This window comes from Arachis hypogaea, chromosome 12, assembly GCF_003086295.3.
Source record: "Arachis hypogaea cultivar Tifrunner chromosome 12, arahy.Tifrunner.gnm2.J5K5, whole genome shotgun sequence".
NCBI classification, from domain to species: domain Eukaryota; kingdom Viridiplantae; phylum Streptophyta; class Magnoliopsida; order Fabales; family Fabaceae; genus Arachis; species Arachis hypogaea.
In genome coordinates, this window is record NC_092047.1 from 119,063,060 (window position 1) to 119,090,349 (window position 27,290).

At 25.7% G+C, this 27,290-nt stretch overlaps 3 protein-coding genes across 3 annotated transcripts; 2 read left to right on the forward strand and 1 right to left on the reverse strand.

Annotated features, from left to right (window-relative positions):
• The first annotated feature begins 1,428 nt into the window (after positions 1-1,428).
• On the forward strand, positions 1,429-3,896 carry LOC112729488 (CEN-like protein 1). The gene is made up of 4 exons (XM_025779665.2): positions 1,429-1,720; positions 2,043-2,104; positions 2,791-2,831; positions 3,365-3,896. Exons 1-4 carry the CDS (start codon positions 1,517-1,519, stop codon positions 3,580-3,582), a joined length of 525 nt encoding a protein of 174 aa, XP_025635450.1. The 5' UTR covers positions 1,429-1,516; the 3' UTR covers positions 3,583-3,896.
• A 7,290-nt stretch (positions 3,897-11,186) lies between these two features.
• Positions 11,187-15,971, forward strand: LOC112728849 (protein trichome birefringence-like 41). Its single transcript, XM_025779159.2, has 6 exons — positions 11,187-11,336; positions 11,909-12,189; positions 12,485-12,662; positions 13,486-13,664; positions 13,803-13,961; positions 14,981-15,971. Exons 1-6 carry the CDS (start codon positions 11,250-11,252, stop codon positions 15,279-15,281), a joined length of 1,185 nt encoding a protein of 394 aa, XP_025634944.1. The 5' UTR covers positions 11,187-11,249; the 3' UTR covers positions 15,282-15,971.
• A 4,210-nt stretch (positions 15,972-20,181) lies between these two features.
• LOC112728850 (protein LITTLE ZIPPER 3) lies at positions 20,182-22,184 on the reverse strand. Its single transcript, XM_025779160.3, has 2 exons — positions 22,047-22,184; positions 20,182-20,850 (listed from the first exon to the last, which is right to left on the reverse strand). Exon 2 carries the CDS (start codon positions 20,821-20,823, stop codon positions 20,572-20,574), a length of 252 nt encoding a protein of 83 aa, XP_025634945.1. The 5' UTR covers positions 20,824-20,850; positions 22,047-22,184; the 3' UTR covers positions 20,182-20,571.
• Positions 22,185-27,290: the final 5,106 nt, after the last annotated feature.

Below are 27,290 nucleotides of genomic sequence, written 5' to 3' on the forward strand. Positions count from 1 at the left end.
ATGTGAGCGAGCCAACATGTAAACAGTGGTGAATGACAAACTTTTTTCAAAGAAAAGAGAGAGGACCCGCATGGCAATAGCACGCAAATTAAATAATGATGCCTTCAATTCTGATTTCTGAGTACAAAAGAAAAATTAGCCAATTAATAAGAACCAATTCAGATGGAGACAATATTGTACCTTGTGAGAATTAGAGGGATATGATTTATTTGCGTCATAAATAACAACATCTTCAACTTATATATATTAAAGTTTATACACGAAATCTCAACTTGTTTACGTAATAATGTATTAATTATTTATATATTTTATCAAATATATTAAATTATTAAAATCATTTTAAACTTGAAAGATCACTTTTGTTTGAGTTATTTTAAAGAAAGAATGTATCTTTTATTGAAAAATTTTAAATAAATTAAAATAAAATAAAATAACTTCTATTTTAAAAAATTAAATTTAAAATTTAAATTCATTATAAAATAATAAACTCAACAAAAAATCAATATTTTTAATAAGTAAAAAGGGTCATTATGAAAATAATAATAAATCCTATATGATAAAATTGAAGTGTGAAAAAAGAAAATCTTTGAAGAAGAAGACGATGATGATATCATTTAGGTTGTAAAGAGTAAAAAGATGAAAAAAGATATTTGTGGTGGTGACGATGATAGCAATAATAAATTAATAATAATAGCAAATTAAATAGTAACTTAAAAAAAATTTCAAAAAATGAAGAGATAAGAAAAAAAAAACATAAAAAATTCAGAAGGGTTTTAGTGGCATTTTATTTATAATTGATCAACGTCTTATTAGTTTTGTCAAATATATTGTATTTTTTATGAATATTACATTAGTTTAATTTATTATAGTTAAATTTGTCAGAAATAAAATTTTTCATGGTTAAAACTTAGAAACGGTAATTTATCTATTTATTCATGCACTACTAATCTACTAGCTAGTATCCTTTTTAGCAAAAGTTTCTTTTCTTGTAGCTTCATTTGTTTAAATAGTTTGTTTTTCCTATAGATAGTTTTTTTTTTGTTACCATCACTAGATAGAGAAAATATAAATATTGTAAACAGATTAAAAAAATAAATATTCAAAAAAAGCAGATAAACAACTTAAAATTATTATTATTAAAATTAATAATATAAAAAAGTCTTTATTATTATTATTATTATTATTATTATTATTATTATTATTATTATTATTATTATTATTATTATTATTATTATTATTATTTGGTCCTGAAATTAAAACATTATCGTTTAATTTATACTTGTGTCATTCCCTCCAAGACTTCTTTCCTCTATTTATTTATTTTTTGAATATAAAGATTAAAGAACATGAGCACCACAAACTTTTTAAAGATAAGAAAAGAAAAATAAAAAATAAAAGTGACAAGTGACCTTTAAGAGTATTATAAATATGGATGTAGAGATCACACTCCCATTATACCCAACAACAAACAAAATTCACTTCATATTCTTCTTCTTCTCTTTCATTCTCTTTAACAATGGCAAAGATGTCATCTTCAGATCCTTTAGTTCTTGGAAGAGTGGTTGGAGATGTCATCCACTCTTTCAATCCAAGTGTTCAAATGTCTGTCACTTACAACACCAAACAAGTCTTCAATGGCCATGAGTTCTTCCCTTCTGCTCTTACCACTAGGCCTAAGGTTGCCATTGATGGTGGTGACATGAGGACTTTTTACACACTGGTAATAATTTCATTATTCATACATATATATATATATTATTTGTTATAATAGAAGAGAGGCAAAAAATAATTAATAAATAATATTATGGTAGATATTAAAAAAAAAATAAGGGTGATCATTGTTGATGATTGTGAGTTTGCTTTTTTTTTTCCTATTTAATTTTACACTAGATCAATTTTACTTACAAGATTTCACTACTATTTAATTTGTTGATCCTTTTTCTCTCCCAAAAAAGGGGGAAAAACAAAACCCTAGGGGTTAGTTCTTACAAAATTTGGAGCTATTTGAGAAAAATTAATGTATCCTCTTGTTTCTTTTGTAGATCATGACAGATCCTGATGTTCCTGGCCCAAGTGATCCTTATCTGAGAGAACATTTGCACTGGTAACTTGATATATATGATTGAATTTGAACCTAGGTTTTTTATTTTTTTTTTATTTTATTTTTTTCTAGTAAAATTAGGTTTAATTATATAACTTTCATGTAATACAAAAGAAAAATGTCTGTTTCATCATATATACTAAAAGTTGACCTTCAAAAACAAATTATGAGAAGAGAAATAGTGACAATAATCTTATGATTAATACATGAACTTTGGTAAAGTTATACTAAACCTTTTTTTGGCTCTCAAATCTAACTAGTGTATTTAGAACTTATTAGCCTTTTCACTTTTGAATACAAATTTTCTTAATTTAATTAAAGCATTAGCTATAGATAAATCCCCAATATGTTTAATTTATCCACTAAAAATAGTGATATCACATGAACTATCTTATAATTAAGAAGAAGCCTTTTTCCCCTCTCTTACACACACACTCTCTTTTTTTTCCTCCTAATATTCACATTTTAAACAAATACTAATATAATTCTTGTACAATTATTGTAAATACATATACTTGGTATATTACCTCTAACATATATATCTATTTATAGCAATTATACAAAAAATTATACACAATAATTAATTATTTATATAACATTTTTGCACATTTTAATACACAAAAAATAATTAAGTGTAGATAGAGAGGCTTCTGATCTAACAGTCTACTCTTAATTGGTTGCTTTTGCAGGATGGTTACAGACATTCCTGGCACAACAGATGCCACATTTGGTAGGTTTCATTGATTCATAGATCTAATTAAAATACACCATATATGTGTTATTCTGTGTTATTCATTTCTATATATAATTCAAATTGACCTACCTTATTATTATTAAGTGAAAATGTTTTATACATTATATAGACTACCCAACTATCAAATGACTATACTAATTTTTTTTTTATGTATCTTTCAAAAATAAAATAGTTACACCAAATATTTGCATGAACTGAAGTCTAGAATTTAGTTCATATTGTACTATATTATGAATACAATTACTAAAATTATCTACTAATAAAATGACAAAGATTCACATGTAGTTATTTTTATGTCAATTATAGTTAATAGTTAAAAATCGTTAAATAATAATTTAGTTAAATTAATGGTTCTTAAATATTAACATCATGTGAGTTTTTACCGGATAAAATATATATATTTATATATAAATACATAGTGACTGATTTTAATAATTAATATATGTCTGATAAGTAATAAAAAAGATAAATGAATAATAGTAACAATTTTGTTTGATGTAAAATGGAAGGGAAAGAGATAGTGAGCTATGAAAGCCCTAAGCCACAGATAGGGATACACAGGTATGTGTTTGTGTTGTTGAAGCAAAAGAGAAGGCAGAGTGTAACCCCACCAAGTTCAAGGGATCACTTCAACACTATCAACTTCTCTGCTCACTCTGACCTTTCTCTTCCTGTTGCTGCTGTCTACTTCAATGCTCAGAGAGAAACCGCCGCTAGAAGACGCTAATTCATATATATGTAGCTGCATGCACACCTATATATATATATATTTATTATTAGTAAATAAAGCAAGAAGCATGCGAGCAAGGTTAGGTTATGGCTATATATCATCATCATCATCATGAAGAATGAAAAGGGTATGGCACGTGGCTTCTTCTCATAGGTGGTGTTAATCTTGGATATATAGTTTAGGTGTCACTTATTATTATATCATGTATGTGGCTAATTAATGTATTGTGTTAGTTGTATGTGTTGTTTGTGAGTTATGTAATATAATGTTATGAACTTGAGAATTAAGAATAAATAAATATCTTTTTATTACTACAGTAACCTAGTTTAATTTCCCTATATATATATATATATATATATATATATATATATATATATATATATATATATATATATATATATATATATATATATAACAATAAAAAATAGTCATGTTTACAAGCCAAGAAATGATAGAAATTAATAACAATAATAATGAACTTATTAGAAAATATTTAAGATTTGATCGATCATTTATTCATGAAAAAATATAGGAAACTAAGTTTCAGATAATTAATATTGTTTAATGTTTTTTATTGTAAAATTTTTTCTTTAACCTTTATTTTGAAAAATTTAGGATTTAGAATTAAAATATAACATATAAAATTAAGGATTTAAAATTTAAAATTAAAAAAATTAACTGATCTTGGCTAAAAAAATTAGCTCCTTAGTTGAACTCATTCATGCATCCTAATTGATGCTTTTAGTTTCGTTTATTGTTAGGAATGAAATAAATAGACATAGGTGTGTTTGCAATTATTATAACCAATTTTCTAATTTTCAAGCTTAAAATAATATATATATTTTTTTCATATAATCACAGATGTTCGTGTATCATTTAACTGCCATAACTTTTTAGTTTCAACTTTCAGCATTCAAATTAAGCCAAAATGTAATATGCATTAGTTAGGTTATTAGTGTGAGAGAAAACTCAAAATTTGAGTTATAATAATAATAACAATTGATAAATCATAAAGTTCAATCTGTTGTTAAAGAAAATTCAGCAACACTCATATATAAGGGTATGTTATGTATTATAAAATAAATCATTTTGGAATTGTTATATATATTAATTAATATTAATACAAAAGATCGAATACATTTTTATCAAAAAGTTCAATTTCTGTTTATTTTTCCGAAAGATGATATGACTTCTAACAAAAATAAATCACAAAGGCTCTTAATTATTCACTTTTTGAGACAATTTGATCTTCTTCTTTTTTTTTTTTTACCTAAAACAATGTTATATTGAGGAATTGAATAGTTTGTATTTTAATAAAAACCCGATGTAATTTGGAATTAAAAATATCGGGGATGTCTTAAACAAGGTAAATAATTAAAAAAAAATTCAGTTTATTTAACAAAAATAAATATTAATGATTATTTTATTTATTTTAAATTTATAAGATTAAACTATCTGATATTAAAAATTTTTAAGAATAATTAAATTTGAGTAATTATTCATTACTTTTTTCTCTTGTGATGTCAATTAGTGAATAATGCATGAATTTATTTTAAAATACGAGACTATAAGAAAAAAAACTGAAATAGTTTATTTTTTAAAAGTTTGTTAAATCTCATTTTAAGTAATTTGAACATATAAAAAAATAAACAATGTTCAATTAAAAGGGTGTGCAAGATAAACAAACAAAAAATAATAAAAAGCCTTAAAAAACCATATAAAAATGGTAAAAAAAAAATCATGTATAAATGAATCTTAATATAAATATGATATATAATAAAACACAATTTTTTAGGCTAAAAAATTTAGATATGGAAGTAGGGTATGTGTTATATTTTAATATGATAATTTTTGGTGTTTTTTAAAACTATGGGACGTACACAAATAGGATCTTTTGATTTGTATTTAAAAAATTTTAAAAATTTGGGGTAGTCCGATTTATGTACTCCAAATTTTTTTAATTTTTTAAACACAAATCGGAGGGTTCGAGTACATAAATTGAACGGTCCAATTTTTGTACCTAAAAATTGGACGGTTCGATTTTTGTATCTCTTAAAAATTGAACGGTATGATTTGTATTCCGTAAATTAAATCATCTCACGTTTTAGAAAAATACCACAATAGATCACAATTCAAAAAAACACGTTAACCCAATATTAAAAATAAGAGCAATGACCAAACGGGTATTAGCCAACAACCAGTCAAATACCTTTGTGTGAATTCAAAATCTCTACCAATTAATATATATAGATGTTTCTTCTTCTAAGTATCAGAATGTTTCTTTTTCATAAATTTTTTTGTATTGCAAATATGAATGTCTCTATTTCTTTAAGAATTTCATATTTTTTTAAATTTTATAGATATTTAATTATTTTTACTAAAATATAATTAGATGTTTCTTTTGTTAAGAATTAGGATTTTTTTTTCATATTAAATGAATGTTTTTTTTATAATTCTATAATTGTGTAGTTTGCAGTCTTTTTAATCATCAAAACGACACCTAATATCCCAAAACGCAAAGAACAATATCTGCAACAAACCCCTAATTACAAATATGCGTGTTAAATACAAAATAAAAATCCCATCATCCACCGTCCTGCACTCTAACATGTCCCTTGCACACTTTAAGTACAAGTCAATCAAACTACTTCCTACATGAGAAGTGCCAGCACCTCCGATCCCTCGCGGTGTTACCCGCACATCACAATCATCGAGTTCCAAAAAACCTTATCCCTCCCACCAAGCCCCATCTCATGAAACAGCCTTTTCGCCTCACACAAAAATTCCTCCTTGCTATAATTCGTGAGCATGATATTGTTAACAGAAGCATAAGAATCAAATTTACCCATCACCACGAAGCGCAGCAGCATTGATGTGAGAGAAAAGAGAAAGGTTTTTATAGGTTTTAATTAGATTTATTTAATTAATTTTAAATTTTTAAAATTTTAAATTTAAAAAATTTAAAATTAATTATTAATATAAATTAACATGATTTTGTTTATCTTTTGCTCACAACCTTTTGGTTCATATAATTTTCTAAAAATAAAAATGTGAATTCTTGAATCCATATAAGTCGGTGGCACTAGATACACAATACTAAAAGAGATTCGGTACGATCTTTTCAAAAGGTTTTATTATTGTTGTTTTGTCGTACAACTTATTCAAGTCTTTGAAACTAGAAACCCAAGGAGCCCCAAATGTCGCCTATAGATCTATATAAGTAGAGTATGACTTTTTGGAATGGAGAGTAAGAGTATAGAAGCAATGCATCCCAAAATGAGTGGATCCTTAGATCATCACATAATCAACAACATTTGTTGTTTTCTGCTTTTCATTGATGTTAACATATGCAAATAATATCAAGAGTTTTATGCGGCTAATATTTTTTTGTAATGGATTGGAGAGTGTATTATGCATAATTATGAAGAGTTTGTGTGTTTTTTATGAATGTAAAAATATTTTTTTTTTAATTAAAAATTACAAATAGGACGCTTAGATTTGGGTAGGAGTAGAAAACCATGGGTTCGATTTTAGGTGAAAGTAAAAAAAATGAAGGTAATCAAGTTGAGTTTGTCTAGTAGTAGCCCGCTTAAGTAAGTGTCGGGGGTTCGAATTTTGTCTTATTGTGCATGCAACAACTCATTAGTCAGCGACAAACTCTTAAATAGAATTCAGTACCGCAGCGAATTAGTCCTTAACCTGCCAATTTAAAAGATACCGTGAAAAAAAAAAAACTAAAGGTTGGTTTTGGGTGAGGATAGAAAACTGGGTCGATTTTGGGTAAAAAAAAACCCAAAAATTCAAAAAAACTCAAATTGAAGGTCCGATTTGCATGCTTAAAAATTTTTTTAACGTTAGAAAACAAATCTAACCCCTCAGATTTGTAAACTTTTAAAAAATAAAAAATAAAAATCACAAATCTAACCTTTAGATTTGTAATATTTATACAAATTAAAATTAAAATACACTAAATTTTTACATTATTGAAAAACACTACTTCTACTTGTACTACAATACAAAAAGTAAAAAGCTCGTTTTATGCGCGTATGTATATATATAATTATGGAAAAGTATATATAATTGGAAGAATGTTAGATGACCATAAGAATTTATTATTTTTTATTATTAGTTAATTATTAATGTTTAAAAGTGTGGATTAAAAGTATGTTATTGAATTATTAAACTAAAGAAAATAAAATTAATGACTAAAAATGATGGCTAAAATAATAAATTCAGATAATCTTTAAATATTTTCATATAATTATAAAAGGGGATGGATAGCCAATAAAATAGTTAATATTTCATAATAAAAAGAAACATCTAAAATTAAAAATAATTTAAACATTTAAAACTTATAAAAAAATTAAAATTTAGTATTTAGAATTTAAAAATTAAGATTTAAAATTTATGGTTAGAATTTAAAATTTGACTTAGAATTTAGAATTTAGAGTTTAGAATTTAGGGTTTAGTATTTTTTATTTAAGATTTAAAGTTTTAAATTTAGTATTTATGATCTAAAATTCAAGGTGTAGAATTTAGGGTGACCAGTGGTGGCTGATGGTGACAGTGGTGGTAAACCATCGTATGTGGTCGTTGCCGATGATAGAGATGACCAGCGGTGGTCACTGGTAGCAGCAACCATGGCTAATGGTGAAGGTAGGTGACTTGTGATAATAAGTATGTAAAATTGAAGTGTATATATGTTGAGAGGGAAAAAATAATAATTTTGAAAAGAAATAGGAATATATATCGGATCTTTTTGAATTATTAACTGATATTGACTAATTTTTTATTAGTTAGCTAGCATAATTAGAATTTATCAACATTTATAGAGCTTAGAAGATTTCATAGATAATAAGCAACTTGCATATATGTGATAATACATAATTAATCAGTCACTAATTAATGGTGAAACTGGAACTGAAATTGTGGTTTTGTTTTGCCATGCAACAATGCTCCTATATCCCCCAAAAATGGTAACCTAAGATATTCCTCCAATGAAAAAGACTCGGAAATAACAACATTATAATTATTATTATTACTACTAATATTTTTACTCTTATTACAAGCTGGAATTGCACTAGAAATATCTGAAATTGGCATCAAGCAATTCGCCAAGAGTGCATTCTTTTTCCCTGTGGAATAATTAGAATTAGTAGTACTTGTAGTGGCAGTATTGTAATAATGTGGTTTTGATGGTGATGAAGAAATGCAATTCACTAATTCAAGATCAATCTCAAATAGGTCTTCATCATCATCGTCTTCCATAATCAAGAAATGATGACTATGATCTTGGGGAACCATCACTTCTCTTCTCTTAATAGTAGTCATCACCATGGTACATTATATTATATGTTATTATTGTATGTCACAAACAAGAAATTGCAATTATATTTATAGTGGGAATTTATGGTGGTGGATGTGGCAAGTAGAACGCTCTCCAACAAATCTGAAAAGGGATGAAATTGATGAATTTCGGACCAGCAACTCCTCTTAATTAATTAATAATTAATTAATTAATAATTAGAGCTGCTCCAATATAAAATTCAACGCTCGTGTTGCTGACATATGTGACAAATATTTGTTCCCTAATGTCAAATCCATAAACGTGTGAGAATACATATAAATGACTCTTTCTGCTTAGTTATCCATTTTAAGGGGAAAAAAGAATCAAAACCATATATTTGATGAACACATGAAATTTTAGCAACTATATATTTTAACCATTGTAATAATATAAAGTCCGTTGAAAAGGAGAACTAAATATATCTTATAAAGATGTCATTATTACAAAAATCATTGTTAGTGATATTTTATTTTTTTACCAAATAATAAAAATAACTGTTAATATATTTACTGACAATTAGATGATATTAATTGTTTTATATTTTGCCACTAAAATATTTTAGAAGTAATTATATAATTGCTGGTAAAAATATTTTTAATGACTGCAAAAAATATATAATTGTTATTATAACATATAGTAATAATAATAAATATATTATTTCACATAAATATAAGTTAAATAAGATATATAGTGACCATTATATTATTGTCACTAGAAATAATTTTTATCTTAGTGTGTGAATACTTCTCTCTTATTAATATATTTTGATAGGTCATCAGCATAGGATTTTGCTATCATCTCTACCATCAAAAACAAAATCATGAGACATAATATTGTCATTTTTTTAAACATATTAATAAAAAATATAACAAAATCTTCGTATAAAACATAATGAGAAGCATGCAGTTGATTCAGTTTCACCAAAATCATAACATGAAGTCAAACTTAGAGCTACCTACCTCAACAGAACACTAAATTGTTGCCATATATACTTATAAAGCTAACTAGTTAAGTTACATAATATTTAGAGTGGCGAACTACTTTCCTTCTGAAAGCGTACATGACTTAGAAATCCTAAGATTAATTAATAAAGAATAAAAAAAATCCAACAAGAAGTTGGTATATGGTTAGAATAAGGGCAATTTTTTTTTTTTTTTTTGAGGGGATGGAAGATCAAAACATTTATATGTTTTATATATTGAAGCACAAGATACGTATTGAGCATTGTGGGATCAAAACCATCATTAATAGAGTTTGGGAAATGAAAAAAGAAAAACCTAAATGACCTCTAAGAGGTAAATTAGTTCATTTCCAAATTTCCTTGAATTAATAGGTTTCCATAAAAAAGAGAGAGAGAAAAAAATTGAGCATTCACAAATTAATAAGAGATTTTTTATCATTGTCAATCAAAAACTAAAATTTATATCATTGGTTAAAAGGAATGATGATTATCTATTACAATAACTAACTATATCTATGGTTAGAAGCAAAGCAATATCTTTTTTTTTTTTTGGGGTCAGGGAAGCAAAGCAATATCTAAATATGAACATTTTTTTTTCCTTGTATCTATTTTGGGCCGAGGTCTTCCTTCCTTGTAAATAACTTCCATTTAAAAAGGTTAGATCAACAAGCCCAACCCGCCAAAAACTTGAAGCCCACATTATATTTGGGCCTACCTTATTAATTACTCTTGTTAATTAAACCATAAAATAATGCAAGCCCAAAAAAAAATGAAACAGTGATTATACGGGTTTAGCTAACATGTATCCTAAAGACATATGATAAATTTATTATTAGTAAAAAAATTTAAATATTTTTTATTTAATAAATATAAAATAATACATTAAAGTTTTAAATTTTTTATATTTTTAATAAAAAATTTCTTAATTTATAAATTTAACATGTCCTAAATATATTTCAATATTAACTACTTTTGAACATTAAAAAAAAAACTTTGTAGAAATCGGTCAAATCTTGATGATAATATTTGAATTTTCAATACTTAATTATTTAAGTATATATTAATGATTTAATTACAAGATAAACCCAAACTGATTTATTGATCTTCCATTTAGACAAGAGAACAAAGGGTCCCCATTAAACCTTTTTGAGTCACGAGACTCACAGTCCATACCCTACTAGTGAACAAAACAACGAGCAAAACACCATCATGTCATTATGTAGAGAAGCCAATATATATTTATATATACTTGTACCATTATTTTATCATGTGACACAACCAAGCCCAAAAAATTAGACATTTATCAACATATTGAATAATAATGTTTTGTTTTATTTGGTTCTCCTTAGCTTATAAATGCATGGTGGTGTATATACCCTCTTCATTCTCACACATAACCCCAAAGGCAAAGAGGAAAGTGCACAAAAGAAGAAAGAAATTAGGGTAAGATAATCCTACTCTTTTCTCCATCTTCTTTGGCATTTACCAATTTCCTTTTTCTTAGTCTTGTTACCTATGTGATGATGATACTCACATCTTCCTCTTCAATTTCTTTCATATTGTTAAATGTTAATGAATAAATTTATTTGATTCATATATACATAACCATATCTATCCATTATTATATGTCTATCCTTAATTATAGCTAGGATGTATATACCACATTATGAGAATAAAAAAGAGAAATAAAATATGTTTTATAAGAATCTGAATACTTTTTTTAGACACGTTTTAATAGGTTAAGTAATTTCTATATAATATAGAGAAAACTCAGGTGCAGTCAACTTCACGTGAAGTTGATAGTTCAGAGCCATTAAATTATTTAAATAATTTGACTAAATTTTCATCTAACGACTTTCAGCTATCAACTTCACGTGAAGCTGACTGCACCTGAGTTTCCATCATATTAAAATGGACAATATTATTAATGATTTTATAATTTTATCATTTATATAAAATCTATTTGTCAATAATTTAATATATATTTTTGGCCATATATATGGATATTGTTATAGATGGTATATGCTTGGATTATTGTAGTGGCCATTTTTGTAGCCTATGGTCACTATGATAGGGTACATGGAACCAACAACAGTAATGTGATTTGGAGAAGATTACAAGAAGAAGAAAATTGCAATTTCTATGAAGGGAGCTGGGTGAGGGATGAATCTTATCCACTTTATGATTCTTTAGCATGTCCCAACATTGATTATCAATTTGATTGTTTGAAATATGGTCGTCAAGATCAAAATTACCTCAAATACCGATGGCAACCTAACAATTGCGATTTACCAAGGTTTGTAATTTTTTATTCTGTTCATAATAATATCTCTCAAAATATATATATATATAGTAGTTATTAGATAAAAATTTTAATTTTCATCCAGAACAAAATAACATAATATATTATCACGTTAGTAAAAATAGTTAATGTTTAAAGTAATATATTTAAAAAGTTATGTAAATATATAAATATAATTAAATGACCGTATAAAATTTTTTATATTATTAATGTATAAATGTATTAATATATTTTTTAAAAAATATTTTTTTTTATTGTAATATATATTATTTGGAATGTAATTTTGCAGATGGGATGGGAAAATTTTGTTGGAGAAATTGAGAGGGAAGCAAATAATGTTTGTTGGAGATTCTATTGGCCATGACCAATGGCAATCACTTGTATGCTTACTTCATGCATCTGCACCTGAATCTGCAGTAATACAATCTGATTCAGAACATGCCTCCTTCCACAACTTCACAATCCCAGTTTGTAATTTAACTTTGTCTTAAGCTCTCATATAATTGATATATATTGACTAGAACAAATTATCAATTTAGTCCTGTAAAAATTGAAAATCTGAGATAATTTAGTTCCAAAAATTTCTTCAGAGACAATTTAAAATTTGCCGGTTTCTTTTAAAGGGCTAAATTAATAGTTTATTCTCAATAATAATAATAAAGGTAGAGTATGTTTTGCCCTTAATATTTGTGATTTTTTTTTAAATAGTCTTAACGTTTAGTTTTATTCAATTTATTTCTTAAGGTTTTTGATTTGTTACAAAATTATCTTTGAACGTTAATTCCATGCAAGACTTTAGGAACAAAGTTAAAAATTTTTAAAGATAATTTTTTTATACAAATTAAAAATTTTAAGAGACAAAATTAACCAAAATTAAACTTTAGAAATATTTTTGAAAAATATCGCAAACGTTAGGGATAAAAAATATATTTTACTTTAATAATAACAATTTTAAGTGAATTGTGACATAAATATAGAGATATATTTAAAAAATGCTTTTGGTAATAGATAAAAATATAATTTAATTTTGATACAATATCATTTATTCAATCACGTAACGCCACATAAAAAAAATTACTTTTTACATTGACAATGTGAAAAATTATCAAAAACACCAGATGTAAATAGATAACTGAATAAAACAATTTACATTGTTAGTGTATTAAAATTCAATTCTAAAAATACGTGTCTCATGTTATAAAATTATTGTATTTTGTTTCCTTCAAGATGTGTGTTATATCTATTTCATATAGATTTATATAATAAGCATTTCCATTGTTATTTTTCCAGGGCTATGGAATTTCAGTGATTTTTATGAGACAACAATATTTGGTTGATATTGATTATGAGGATAAAATTGGTCGAGTCCTAAAACTTGATTCCATTAAAAATGGGGAGTTATGGAAGAAAATGGACATTTTGGTTTTCAACACTTGGTTCTGGTGGAACCGCAACGATTCTGGAAAACCGTACGAATTTTACAAACTCATATTTATTTGTTGATTATTATTTTTGCTCTACCAAAATTATGATTAATTAATAATTATGCGCATTATGATTAGTAATAAAATTAAGTGTGTCACCATTTTAATTTGTTGTTGATGCAGATGGGATTATATTCAGAATGGGGACAAGATTGTCAAAGACATGGATCGTATTGAAGCTTTTAAGTTGGGTTTGACAACATGGGTTAATTGGGTAAATGCAGAGATTAATCCAAACAAGAACAAAGTTTTTTATCAAGGGATTACTCCTTCACATTGGAAGTAAGATTTAAGAAATAATTTCCTTTTTTAGCAAATTTACTAAAAGTGATAAAAAATTTCAAAAAATGTTATTAGTTTAATTCTTAAAATTATATTTATTTTTAGTTTTCGAAAATACACTTTGCATGTCTTCTGAATCCATTTTACATTTGTATGTATAGATTATTTACGTAAAATATTATAATTGAATTTTAATAGTAGTCTCTTAAATTCACGATTCAATTTGATTTTTCATCTTCGAATTACTAAGTTAGCATAAAAAAGAATATAAAATTATTATGGTGTTCAAAACTCAATTTTACTAAATTAGTGTTTTTAAAATTTTAAAAATTAAAATAAGATTTTAGAAGCCAAATTAAATATTTAAGTAAATAGTCAAATTAATTCCTGAAAGATCAATTGTTCTCTAAATTGGTCATCGGAAGATTTTTTAAATCAAATTCGTTCTTTAAAGATTTTAAATTAGTCATATTAGTCATTCCGTTACTTTCTTTGTTGATAGTGTCAAAATTTGCTAATGTGACACGTTAAGCGACACCCAACACACACCTATGAGTTTTAATTGACTATTAACATAATTAGTTTATAAAATTAGATCAAATCAATTCCGAATTGAGGGATTCCAATTCCTCAAGTTCTTCTCTCAATTAGGTATTGATTTGATCTAATTTTATAAACTTATTATGTTAATAGTCAATTAAGATTCCTAAGTGTGTGTTGGAGTGTCACCTAACGTGTTACATTAGCAAATTTTGGCACCATCAACAAAGAAAGTGACCAAAGAACTAACATGACTAATTTAAAAATTTTTAAGGATGAATTTGATTAAAAAAATCTTTTGAAAACCAATTTGAAGAACAAATGATCTTTCAAAGACTAATTTGATAATTTACTCTTAAGTATTTAGTCATTAGTCATTAGTTAAAAATTAAAATAATTAGCTTGTTATATCATCACTTATTACTTTATTATTAGCGTTATATATATTCTGATTCATTTTATATTTTGTGTACTAATAGGGGTGGTGAATGGAACGAACCACAAGTGAAAAATTGTTCATTGGAGACAGAACCATTAAGCGGATCAAGCTATCCAAGTGGATTGCCACCTCAAGTGTTTATAATGGAAGATATATTAAATAAAATAACCAAACCATTTCATCTACTTAACATTACAACACTCTCGCAGCTTAGAAAAGATGCACATCCTAGTATTTACAATGCCCATAGAACCATGGATTGTCTCCATTGGTGTGTGGCAGGCTTGCCAGATACATGGAATTTACTCATGTATGCAACACTCATTACTGATGATAATTGAAGATGGTAAAGTATCACATCGATTGGAAACACAAACAAAACATGTTTTATATGTAACATGGCTAGTAAAGAAGTTCATCCATGTAAGCTTTTAGAGAGAGGGGAGAGTGCTAAGGCTAAGGCATAGAAGAGAACAGCAAAATTTCTGTCAGAACAAATATTCTAGTTATTATTAATCTTTTGAAAGAAAATTTTTGTTGGATTTTAATTTTGATGGTCCTGTTATGATAATTGGTGTATTATAGTAAAATTTTCAAATGGGCTTGTCCGGCCCGTTTATACTCGTGGATTTAAGTGAGTGGACCAATTCATATCAATTGTATTGAGTCTTTAAAATAAAAGTCTTATTGCACCGGGTTCAAGTCCTCATGGAGGAATATAAAACCATTTATGTGTACTCTCATGTAGTGTGTGTGAGTGAGTTGTGTGGGTGTGTAATACATGAGTGAGTCTTTAAAATAAAAGTCTTATCGCAGCCGAGGCCTGGGTTAGATGGCCACTTTGTGTGCCTTCCACAGAGCTGCACCGGGTTCAAGTCCTCATGGAGGAATATAGAACCATTTATGTGTACTCTCATGTAGTGTGTGTGAGTGAGTTGTGTGGGTGTGTAATACATGGGTGTATGGATGTAATGCCTAGGATTGGGGGTTGTCCAAGTCTTATCCACTTAAAGAAAGTTCATCCGGTTTTTTATTATCTTGATGGGTAATTTTTAATTAAAAAATAAAACAAATGATTTTTTCAACTAAAATATTAACTTTTAGGCCAAAGTGTTTGCATTTTTAATATATTATTGGGTTAAAAATTTAAATATTTTTCATAGAACTTTAAATATTTGGATTGAATTACTAAAAAAATTTTAAAAGCATAAAAGATAAAAAAATTTAAACAAATTAAAAGAACTAATCTATTTATTTCATGAGTTAATCCGTTTAATTTACAAGTTAATCGAGTCTATTTTTAAAGCCAAATATCTATTTATTAAATAAACAGTTCAATTTAACAGACTATTTTAACGGATATCATACCTTATAATTGCATAATTCTAATGTTGAAATGCTATTTACTTACCCTTGAAGTTATTCATTAAAAGACATTGTGATGTGTTGTTATTTAAGAAGTATTCACTTATGGACTTATGGTCAAGTCACTGTATTCTAAAAGACTTCTATTTTAAAAACCAAACAATTAAAAAAAAAGTAAGTAGTTTTTTAATTTGTTAAATGGTACTCAATGGATTTTAATGCAGTATTATCAAGATGCTACAAAGTTGATTTTCTAAGAATTGTTATGTTAACCCTAAGTTATAGACATTATTTTATATTATCAAGCTTATTGGTGAATTTAGTGTAAGATTGATATATAGATCTCTAGTAATTTATACAACAGCCCTTAATATGTAAACAAATTTCAAAGGTAAATAAGTATATAAATAAGTTATCCAAACAACAAAGAGTATTTTTTTTTACCCATATAAAATATTATAGGAGAAAACAGAGTTGAAACTCAAGTACAATTTTGCTTATCATTGACCATGCATTCATGCTAAACCAATCATAAAGATGATGCTCAAAATTCAACAATTTTGAGTGGTTTCAAAATTCCTTCAATTAAATTAATTCTCCTACTTGATCTAACCTTTTTCATTTAAAAAAAAATATAATGTAATTTTTTTCCCTCTTCTCATTGCTATTCCCCTATGTTCATGATATCATATCATATATGAAATGAAACACGTCCTAATTCCATAATGTAGTATTAGATATGGTTATGATGGCAGAATCTACATACAGCAGATACTCTGTAGCAAAGAGAATATAATTTCAACAAAACATTTAATACAAGTAAGTTAAAATCCAATACTTTCAGTGGTAAAATGTAGGGACATGCTGGCCCTCCCTCTCTCCCTCTGCTTCTCTTCAAATAATTTTCAATTATTAATTTATTATTTATCTCCTTTTTATATATATGAGGCATAATCCATTCTTGCTAGTATATGTTAAATTTATGATTAACATTGCTAAATTTATTATTTTTTCTATACTGCACGGTAGTGTGTAACACAACAAACAAATATTTTTTGAAATAAAAAATTATTATTTTTAAAATTATATTTTTTAATTTTAATTTTTCAAATACATTTTTTTTATTCAAAGCAAGTTTGTCATACTGCCGAACCGGTTCATCTAACTTCAGCAAACTTCACCTCAAATTTAAAAAAAAATGACTAACTCAAATTATTAATCATCATTTTCAGAATATATAGAAATTAACAAGAGTACACAAGAATAAATCATATTTTTATTGGAGAAATAATATTTTTTTTAATTTACAATGAAAAAAATCTTATAACTGTGTATCTATATATTTCTAGAGACAATGATAATGGTTGTTATTGTCGCCAACAATGTTAAAAAAATCATACTTGTTGTCTACGTATTTTGGTGTACTCCCATGTATGCTTGGATACGATGATAAATTAATAATGACTTAAAAATTTGAATTTTGTATTTTTCTAAAAAAAATTGAAGTGAAATTAAAAATACAGAATTGGCCGAAAAGTGCGACGAACTCACTCTAAATAAAAAAATCGTATTTAAAAAATTAAAATTAAAAAATCAAGTATAAAAAAATAATTATTTCTTTTATTTTATTTCTAAAATCTCAAAAAATAAGTGAGGAGATATTGTACAGTAAAAAAAATTCGATGTCTCTAATTTGTTGTTTAGTTACAAAGTAATTTTCAAAAATTGGACTTATCAATTTATGCTGTTTAACTTTTTTTGAAAAGAATCACAAATTCAAATTGTTTGATTTACGTTTTTTAAAACTAAAAAAATAACATCAAAATTAGTCTTTTCAATTTTTATTTTTAAAAATAACAAAATTTAAAAGTATAAATTAAACTAGATTCTCCGATTTGTAACTTTTTTTTTTCTTCAAACAAATTAAACTGTCCGATTTAGTTAATATTAACTAAAGAAAAATTTCATATCAAACAAAAATATTCATACTTCTAATAACAATGTATTACATATATTTAATCAATATAAAAAAAATTAACCTGAAAATTTATCTAATAAATAGTTTCAAAATTTTATACCAATCTGATATTATTTGATACACATTTTATATATACTTAAATCAACACAATGCACATTTCTATTTAGTTATATATATTTACAAAATTTAGTAAAAACAATTTATGTGATAAGTAATTATAATTTAACAATTAAATTAATAAAAAAATCAAATATATTAACTCTTACACAAATGCATCAATATAGACGTAGAGAGAGACATACATTAATATTATCTATTTGAATATATTATTTTTGTTGTGGTATTTAAATGTATTAGATATGTTGCTGACTTATGTGGGTCTTGGAAAGGGAATCTGAGTCATGATGCCTATGGTCCTTAATTCTAATATCAAAATTGACATTCTGAGCTGGTGACATGCTTTGGTGACCTTAGGAGGGTCAGTTTCAGTTAGATGATGCAGCAGAAGTAACAGCAAGAAAAAATTCTGTGAATTTCACTCATTTTGATTAGACATTATCCTTTATATTTATTGCATTACTTTCAAGAAAAAAAATATTTTTATATATTAAAAATTAGTCATAAAATTAATTATTATATATTTACATATGTTAAATAATATATATTTTAATTAAATAATTAATTATTAAAATAATCAAATCTATAATATATTAATAATAATTTTTTTTATAAAATGTCAAATATTTTTATACTTAATAATTGATTTTTATACTTTAGAATATATTTATATTAATTTTGAATATATCAGAGAAAAAATTACATTCATTTCATATGGCTATACAGAAATTTAAATAAGTTTTTTTTAAAATAATAAACAACTAATTTGTAAATGAGGGTTAGTTCAAGTAGCATATATTTGATTCTTTTAAGTAATATTTTGAGTTTAAATCTGTTAGGCTCAAATGTAATTGCTTCCTTTAAAAGACTTGTAATTTAGAAAAAAAAAAAGTACTTAGAATAATGTGATGCAAGAAATTAAAAAAAAAAATAGATCATGTGACTAGATTTAATCATTTAACCACTATTTTATTTTGATTTTTGTCTTAACTTTTGGATACATCATCTTGTAGTATTGTTATACTTTTTTTCTTTGTATCTTGAAGTTTGATCAAGCAAGTTATAAAAATAATTAGTGGTGCTATAATATTTATATTTTTTAAAAAAATAGATAGAGAAGTGATCGAAAACTCTGACATGCAGTAATGTATTTTTGAACATAAGACACAGTCAACCATACTGAAATCAAATTATGTCATGTCCTATAGCATAATAATAATAATAATAATAATAATAATAATAATAATAATAATAATAATAATAATAATAATAATAATAATAATAATAATAATTGTGGATTATATCTTATCCCTCTTCTTTCTGTTCCTCACACACTCTAATGAATCCTCATTGACTTTCAGTATTCCTGAATCTTGTAGATGATGTTATTTGTGTGATTAGATTCTCTCTTCAAAACAGAATCTGAATGATAAGCCTTCTATGCAGTCCTTCATATCCAATCTTTAAAAATATCCATAAAATTATCTATTTTGAATATTTAATTTGACCTTTTTATCCCACCTTAATATTTTGTAACCTTATTTTTCTAGTTTTGGATGTGATTAAGGGTTAATTATTTATTTATCATCAATTTGATGAATTGTTTTAATTTTCAATTTTTTAAATATATTTCTAAATTATTGTATTAATTTAAATATATCTTGTATATTAAATATGGACTAATTATTATAATAATTTAGAAAAATTAGAGTGCACACATTTAATTTTTCTCACAATCACAAAAACAGAGAGACATAAGGAATGAGGGGGTAAACATATGGTACTAACTTTATATTCCTTTTTTTTTTTAATTATATAGGGTCTGATACATCATACATATACCTTGGTAGTTCAGAAATTCATATATCTAAAACCCTCCCAAAAAAAGAAGACATGATTAAACATGGAAATGGAAGTAATAGTACCCTGCTAGAACATTATGCTAATTTTGTCCTATGGAACAGACACTACTTCTACTACTACTACAACTAATACTACTACTTCCCACATTGGTTTTACACAAAAAAAAGAAAAATAAAATTAAAATTAATAAAAATAAAAATAAAAATAATAATAGTCACTAGTGGGGTCAACATGCTTCTTCAATTCTCATTCATATACCATACACTAATATTAGATTAATTAAGCCACTATTTTTTTTTTAGTATTTTCTAATTGGTGGAATTGGAAGCATTTTGAGTTGAACTTGAACTGAGGCTAAGATCAAGAAGGGTATTTGGACCATTAATATTATTATTATTATTATTATTATTTCCCTTATTACCCTTTGAAAGCTTTTGCTTCAGCTCAGTTAAAAGTGCTTGATTTTCTTGATTGAGAAGTTGTGCTTTTTTCCTAAGCCTCTCATTCTCCTTCATTATGTAACAGTTTTGCAAATACAGCTTTGAGTTCAGCCTCTCCATCACAATAATAAATCTCTCAAATGAATCCTGAAATCAATAAAAATTAATTAATTAATTAATTAACTAATTAAATTAAATAATTAAGAATTAGCATGATCAATGATATATATATTATATGTAATTAATATAAGAATATGATTGAGAAAAATAATGAAAAGAGGAGTGTGATCATTAAGATAAAGTAAGATGAATAAGAAAGACACACAACCAACTTATTAGGTAAGCCAAAAAAGAAAAAAATAATAATAAATAAATAAATAAAAAGGCTTCCTTATGAATGTGTTGCTTTTATGAATTTTGCTTTGGTAGATATAATTATGACACTTAAACAAAGAAGCCAATTACAACAGAGGAGGAGTGGGAAAAAAAAAGCATGTATAGAACAGGTGGAGGCCAGAACATAACAATTGAGTTTCTTTTTTGTTTTTGTTTTTTATTTTTATTTGGACCACATTGTCAAATAAATAGAGCATATGGGTTTGTCTCAAAAAATAAAATAAAATAAAATAAATCTAAAGAATAATTAAGGAGAATGATATATAGTTGTACAAAACCTGCCCTGAGTTGAAAGCAAGTGAAAATAAAACAAATAAAATAAAATTGTTTCTTTTTTTGGCTATCCCAAGATGGAAGAAAAGGATAAAGGCTAATATGTGAAAGGAGACAAAGCTTCATACCAAGATCTTGTGTGTGTTTGTATGTCTCATAAAAAAAATAAATAAAAGAATAAAATAAATAAAATAGTTCTTAAATTTTTCAAGCATATATATAAGTAAGCCAAAAGTTTCCAAAAGTAAAATGGAAAGAAGGAAATAATAAATAAACATGACATCAATTTATATAGTAAAGAATTGGTGGTTGTGGCTAGAGAAAGACAAAGAAACTATTTTGAGGAGGCTATTGTTTATTTATTTGTTTATATAAACCTAGTATTATAATAAAAAATATTAACATGGGAATTTAAAAAAAAAAACAGAGGAAACAGAGGAATCCCACTAAATAAGAAGGAAGAAAAAAAGGTTTTGAAAAGAAAACATTCCTCCCACAAAACAATGTGACAAAACCTTAATGTGTGTCAATATATACATATCATGTTGATTCTTCATTCTTTGTGAAAGTAAGAAGGAGAAACAAAAAGAACATAAATGTAGAAAAAAACAAAGAGAGGAAAGTGGGGTCCTCTTATGTTTATTTCTCTCTTGAACTTTTCAAAAAAAGATCACCTTTTTGAAGTGGTGAATGTTGTTGGAAGCAAGAAGCTCTATCTCTGGATTGTGGAAGAGGAATGAATAGTTAGAAGAATGAGAAGAATTGGAAGTGTTATAGGATAGAAAGGTGGGAGAGAGTTTAAGCAAAAACAAATAAGAGGTTTAGTTAGTTGTGAAGTGAGGGACAAAGAGAACAAATGGGGTGTTAATTTATAGAGCCAAAAAGTGTGTAAGAGAGAGAGGTAATAATAGATAGAAGCTAAGAAGCAGAGAAGAAAAAAGAGCACAGACACAAAGGATGAGAGAGAAAGAGAAAGCGAAAGAACAATGGGAGTTGAAGAGAAATTTTGTTTCAACATTTAATTAGAGTAAAATAATATATTTTTTTCTAAAAAAATGGATATTCTTAATCATATTTTAATAATATTATTCTTTATTAATATCAATTATAGAAAATATATTTTAACTTAATATTTATTAAAATTAGATTAGTTCAAACATATTCTATTTAAATTTTTCGTAATTAAAATTTGTAATTATTCTGTTTAATTTTATTGATTATCAAAATAGAATAAATTGATTGAAAATATAAACTTTGTAATAATATTAAATATGAATAATTTATTTATTTATTAAAAAACTATATTATTGTAATCACTAATTTAAAATTATATATTATAAATGTTTTGAAAAAATAGGTGTAAAATAAATATGAAGATAGTAATAAGGATATTTTGAGAAGAAGGAGGGGGGACGTGCCCCTTCTGTGTCTGACACAACAATCATGCATGTGTAAGCATGGAAGGCGGCCGGTTAGTAAGCCTAAAAGATTTTATGTTTTGGTTCTTATGATCATCATCATGCTTATGGCGTCATGTGAATGATGATGGTTTCTTTTTTTTTTTTATTTGTGTTTGTGTTTTTTGTTCATTAACTTGTAGAGAGATACATGATAGGCTGTTAAAGTGTGAAGAATAACTTGATTATCTCGTTAATTTGGACTAGTGGTTAACTCACTCGTCCACTTAAATAAGTGTTGAAGGTATTCGAATTTCTCTTTATATATATAGTAATTCATCGGTCAGAAATAAATTTTTAAATAAAATTCAAATTTACAACAGATTAATGTTTGATCTGTCAAATTAAAAAATACTCTGAACAACACAAAGTACGAAGAAGAACTTGATTATTTCATTTAAGATATATAGTTACCTAACTTTAATGTGTGTCTAGTGTGTATAAGATGTTTCACTCACCCAATTAAACTTTTGAGTTTCTTGTGGGTTAATGATATGAATCTTTTGTATCTACTTGTGTTTATTAAGCTTATATATATATATTGATTTCAAAAATGTGTAAATTACGAGAAAAATGATAAAGTATTGTCTTAGGTCTAATAATTTAATATTTAATGTTTTAAATGTTTTATTTTAGTCTAAAAAAATTTTAAATGTAATTAATGTTATTGCATTTTTAAATTTAATATGAATAATTAATAAAATGAGTGACGTAAACGTTAACAACATTTTTAATTAAGTCATATTTTTTATTTTTGTGTATTAAAAAAACATAATCAAGTTTTTTTTGTAATACTTCTTCTTTTTATTCTTTTTCGTATAAAATCTCAAACCTAAGCAACCAATTATTAACATTCTAAAATTTAAAGAAAATCATTTATATTGGTGATTGCCAAAGGATAAATTTTATTTACGATTTTACGTACTAAAATAAAACGATATTGTATTTTCAATATGTTAATTATTTGTGTCAAATTTAATAACACAACAACATTAAATCTATTTAAAAAATTTTGGGATTAAAATAAGATGTTTAAAACATTAAAGATCTAAGTAATAGTTTCTCCTAAAAAAATATTGACCATAAGTATCTTAAAGACACTTCCAAGATTTTGAAAATGAAAAAATATTGGACAACTAAATTTCTTGAAAGAATTTTGCTACCAAAATAGGAAAATATTAGCTATAATTTTCACATAAAAAATGATTATTATAAAATTTCTTTAGATATAAAAAAGAGTAAAGATTAATAGTTTTAATTTATTTTTTAATTATTCTCCAAAAACATAAAAAAATTAATTTTTTTAAATTAAAAAAATAATTAAAAGAATGATTTAAGAATTCCAATATTTTTCATAAAGAAAAAAAAATGGTGCCGAAAGAACCAAATATAAAATTTTATGAAATATCCAATACTTGAATAAAATTGCTTCTAAGAGGATACTTAGCATGGGATTCTACTAAAAAAACATAAAATTTGATTTTGTTTGTTTGTATGAGAAGAGGTGGTAAGGGCAATATGGGAATAAAATGAAGGCATAATGGACATGAGAGGAACAATAATGGGGGCTTTCAGTTAGGGGTTTCTAAAATGATGATGGGCTAGGCCGTCCCAAGATATGCAATGATGGTTTGGATTGGGTCCAAAACACACCATCACTCACTCACTCACCACCCCTCTCTCTATCATCAATTACTCTCTCGTTTTTATTATTATTTTCTTCTATTTTTTAGCCCTTCATAATTACTATTATATTTTTTTTTTCTTCACTTTCAATCATTTTCTTTTGCAATTTTTATTTTTCTTGTGTTGGGAAGTGTTGGTAGTAATCATTTTAGTTGCCGTAATGTTATTCCTTTTTCTTTTGTTGAAATGGGTGTTTTTTGTGTGCATTGAGACCTCAAGAGAAAAGGAAGACACTGCCACTTGTTTATGGAACGATCGAGTTTAATTTTGATATACTGACGGTATATTGATTAATTATTATTTTTGAAAATCATTTGTGCTGTTAATATATAATGTAATTATTTTTGTTGATTATCGTTACGTAATTAAATACACGTGTAAAATTATTTTATACTAATAGTTGATAAAAGCTAAATTATATATGTATAAAAATTTTTAATTTTTCTAATATATTTAATGATTACATTATATATTTTATTTTTGAAAGAAAATACAAAATCTTTTATGTGTGTGTAGAGCTGAGGTGTAGCGTTTGCCAAGAACCCTCTATTTATTCTTTGTTTCTACGTGGTGTGTTAGGATTAGAAATTTAGAGGAGTACTTTTCTTTTAAAAAACAAACTCAATGTGAAATCATTAAAAGGGTTCCGCCACAAAAAAGGGAAAAAAAAAAAAGATAGGGAGGGTGTTGTGCATTGTCATTATACCACTAAAGCAAATCTTGTTCCAAAGTACATGCTCCTTATAAGAATCTATTCTTACTCCTAATGGAGGGTTTTGCATTAACATCACTTGGAACCCAAAATGACCTATCTTTCTCAATAATAACATGTGACTTATGAGCTAATTAAATTATGGTAAAAACTCAGGTGTAATCGATTTTACGTGAAGTTGACAATTGAGAGTCGTTAGATAATTTGACTGATTTGACTAAATTTTCATCTAACGATTCTCAATTATCAACTTCACATGAAATCGATTGCACTTAAATTTCTATCTTAAATTAATTAAACAATAATGTTTTGACCAATTAGCCTAGGTGTATAGTAGTTGTCTTAAAATTTTAACATAAAACAAGATTTGAACTTTCGATACTTGTTTAAACAGACGAGTAAGTTAACTACTCAACTAATCCAAATTAATTATTTTATCGTCCTAATAATATAATTCATTTCGAACAAAATTCTTTTAAATTCTAATTATTTTTGTTAACACTCATTTTTTTCTATTTCAATATTTTAAAATAAGAATTATTGAAAATATGATAACCTGGTGTTGATACAATTGATGGCCATTTTACTTTACCTTAATACATAATCATGGTAATTATAAGGGAAACCCTAGTAGTATTATGTTAATTAAAGCACTCTATGTTGCAAAATTGAGGAATAGGAAAGAAAAGGTTGGAATAAGAGAAGGGGACAAGCAGCACCCAAAAACCCTCATGGGTTATGAGTGGCATAACGTGGAACATCATGGTTGACAGTTGGTAATATGTTGGATTGTGTCTACTAATATTTTCCCATGTTAGAGTGAATTTTTGTGTTAACCTCTTACCTCTTCTCTTCATGAGTGCCTTCCCCTGTTTTAGGACTTTTCTTGCATCAAACTATGTTGTCCCCTGTTTAGGGCTAGCTCTTTCCTAGATTACCCTTTGGTCCTTAAGGATTATGTTCCTTTATCTCCATATATAAAAAGAATACAATTATATTATGTGTACTTAGAATTAATTTGAGTTGGTCGAGTGGCCAACTTAGTCGTCAATTTAAATAAGTATCAGGAGTTCGAATCTTGTCTTGTGTATGTAGTAACTCATTGGCTAGTGATAATTCTTAAATGGAGCTCAAATTTACAACGAATTAGTCATTAATCTATTGAGATGGAAAATATCATAGACAACTAAATAAAATTACATATACATAAAAAATCAGTTGCTAATCAATAACTTAGTATAGAAATATATATATTTAATATCTCGTAATTTTTTTTATTATATTACTGTAAAAGAAATTAATTATCCGTCTATTACATATTTTATTATTGTAATATATTATTATTCTGATGGCTGATTATTTAGTAAAAAAATATAAAAAATAATATGTATAAATATACATAAACATATAGTAGCTAGTTTAGTGGTTAAATTATAGTATACATATAATATTTTTTTAAAAAAGCACATAGTGAGGTCAAAATGTATTTCTTAAAGATAAAGTAAAAATACATATTAAAATCGATGATTCACCACAGAATCAATCAAAATACTAATTGCTAATTTATATAACATTAGAGTGATAATATAAACTAAAATACTTTTCAGCCAAAAAAAAAAACAAAATTCAAGAAATTAGTTCAGTTGATAAAGTGATTTGGCATCTCTTTCTTTAGATGATAGAGTAAGACAAATTCAGGCTACTATTAGGTATATGGTCCATTCATATGAAATCTTATATTTAAACTCAAATGACAACTCATATATATATATATGCAAGCTACTATTAGGTCAACTAACTCATATTAGTGTGTTTGGTTTATATTGCACTTACCTTTTATTTTTTTTTAAATTAAATAAAATAAATAAAATAAAACCATATATAAAATTAGATGGGAATAAAATGAATTATTTTAATTCCTATTTCATCCTTTTTTTCCTTAATACATGAGAGCTAATATAATAATTAATACATATGTGAATTTGCTTTAAGTTTAATTTACTTTTACATTTAATATTTTTATTTTCTACTATAAAAGAAGAGGAAATATAATTTATATCCAA

What these genes read in the sequence shown, in the direction of transcription:
- LOC112728850 (XM_025779160.3), bottom strand. Translation starts at nt 20,823, where the DNA reads ATGGAGAGGCTGAACTCAAAGCTGTATTTGCAAAACTGTTACATAATG.
- LOC112728849 (XM_025779159.2), top strand. Translation starts at nt 11,250, where the DNA reads ATGCATGGTGGTGTATATACCCTCTTCATTCTCACACATAACCCCAAA. An exon ending in TCCACAACTTCACAATCCCA is followed by an intron (nt 12,663 to 13,485) that starts GTTTGTAATTTA and finishes TTATTTTTCCAG; the next exon opens with GGCTATGGAATTTCAGTGAT. An exon ending in ATTACTCCTTCACATTGGAA is followed by an intron (nt 13,962 to 14,980) that starts GTAAGATTTAAG and finishes GTGTACTAATAG; the next exon opens with GGGTGGTGAATGGAACGAAC.
- LOC112729488 (XM_025779665.2), top strand. Translation starts at nt 1,517, where the DNA reads ATGGCAAAGATGTCATCTTCAGATCCTTTAGTTCTTGGAAGAGTGGTT. An exon ending in TGAGGACTTTTTACACACTG is followed by an intron (nt 1,721 to 2,042) that starts GTAATAATTTCA and finishes TTTCTTTTGTAG; the next exon opens with ATCATGACAGATCCTGATGT. An exon ending in CACAACAGATGCCACATTTG is followed by an intron (nt 2,832 to 3,364) that starts GTAGGTTTCATT and finishes GTAAAATGGAAG; the next exon opens with GGAAAGAGATAGTGAGCTAT.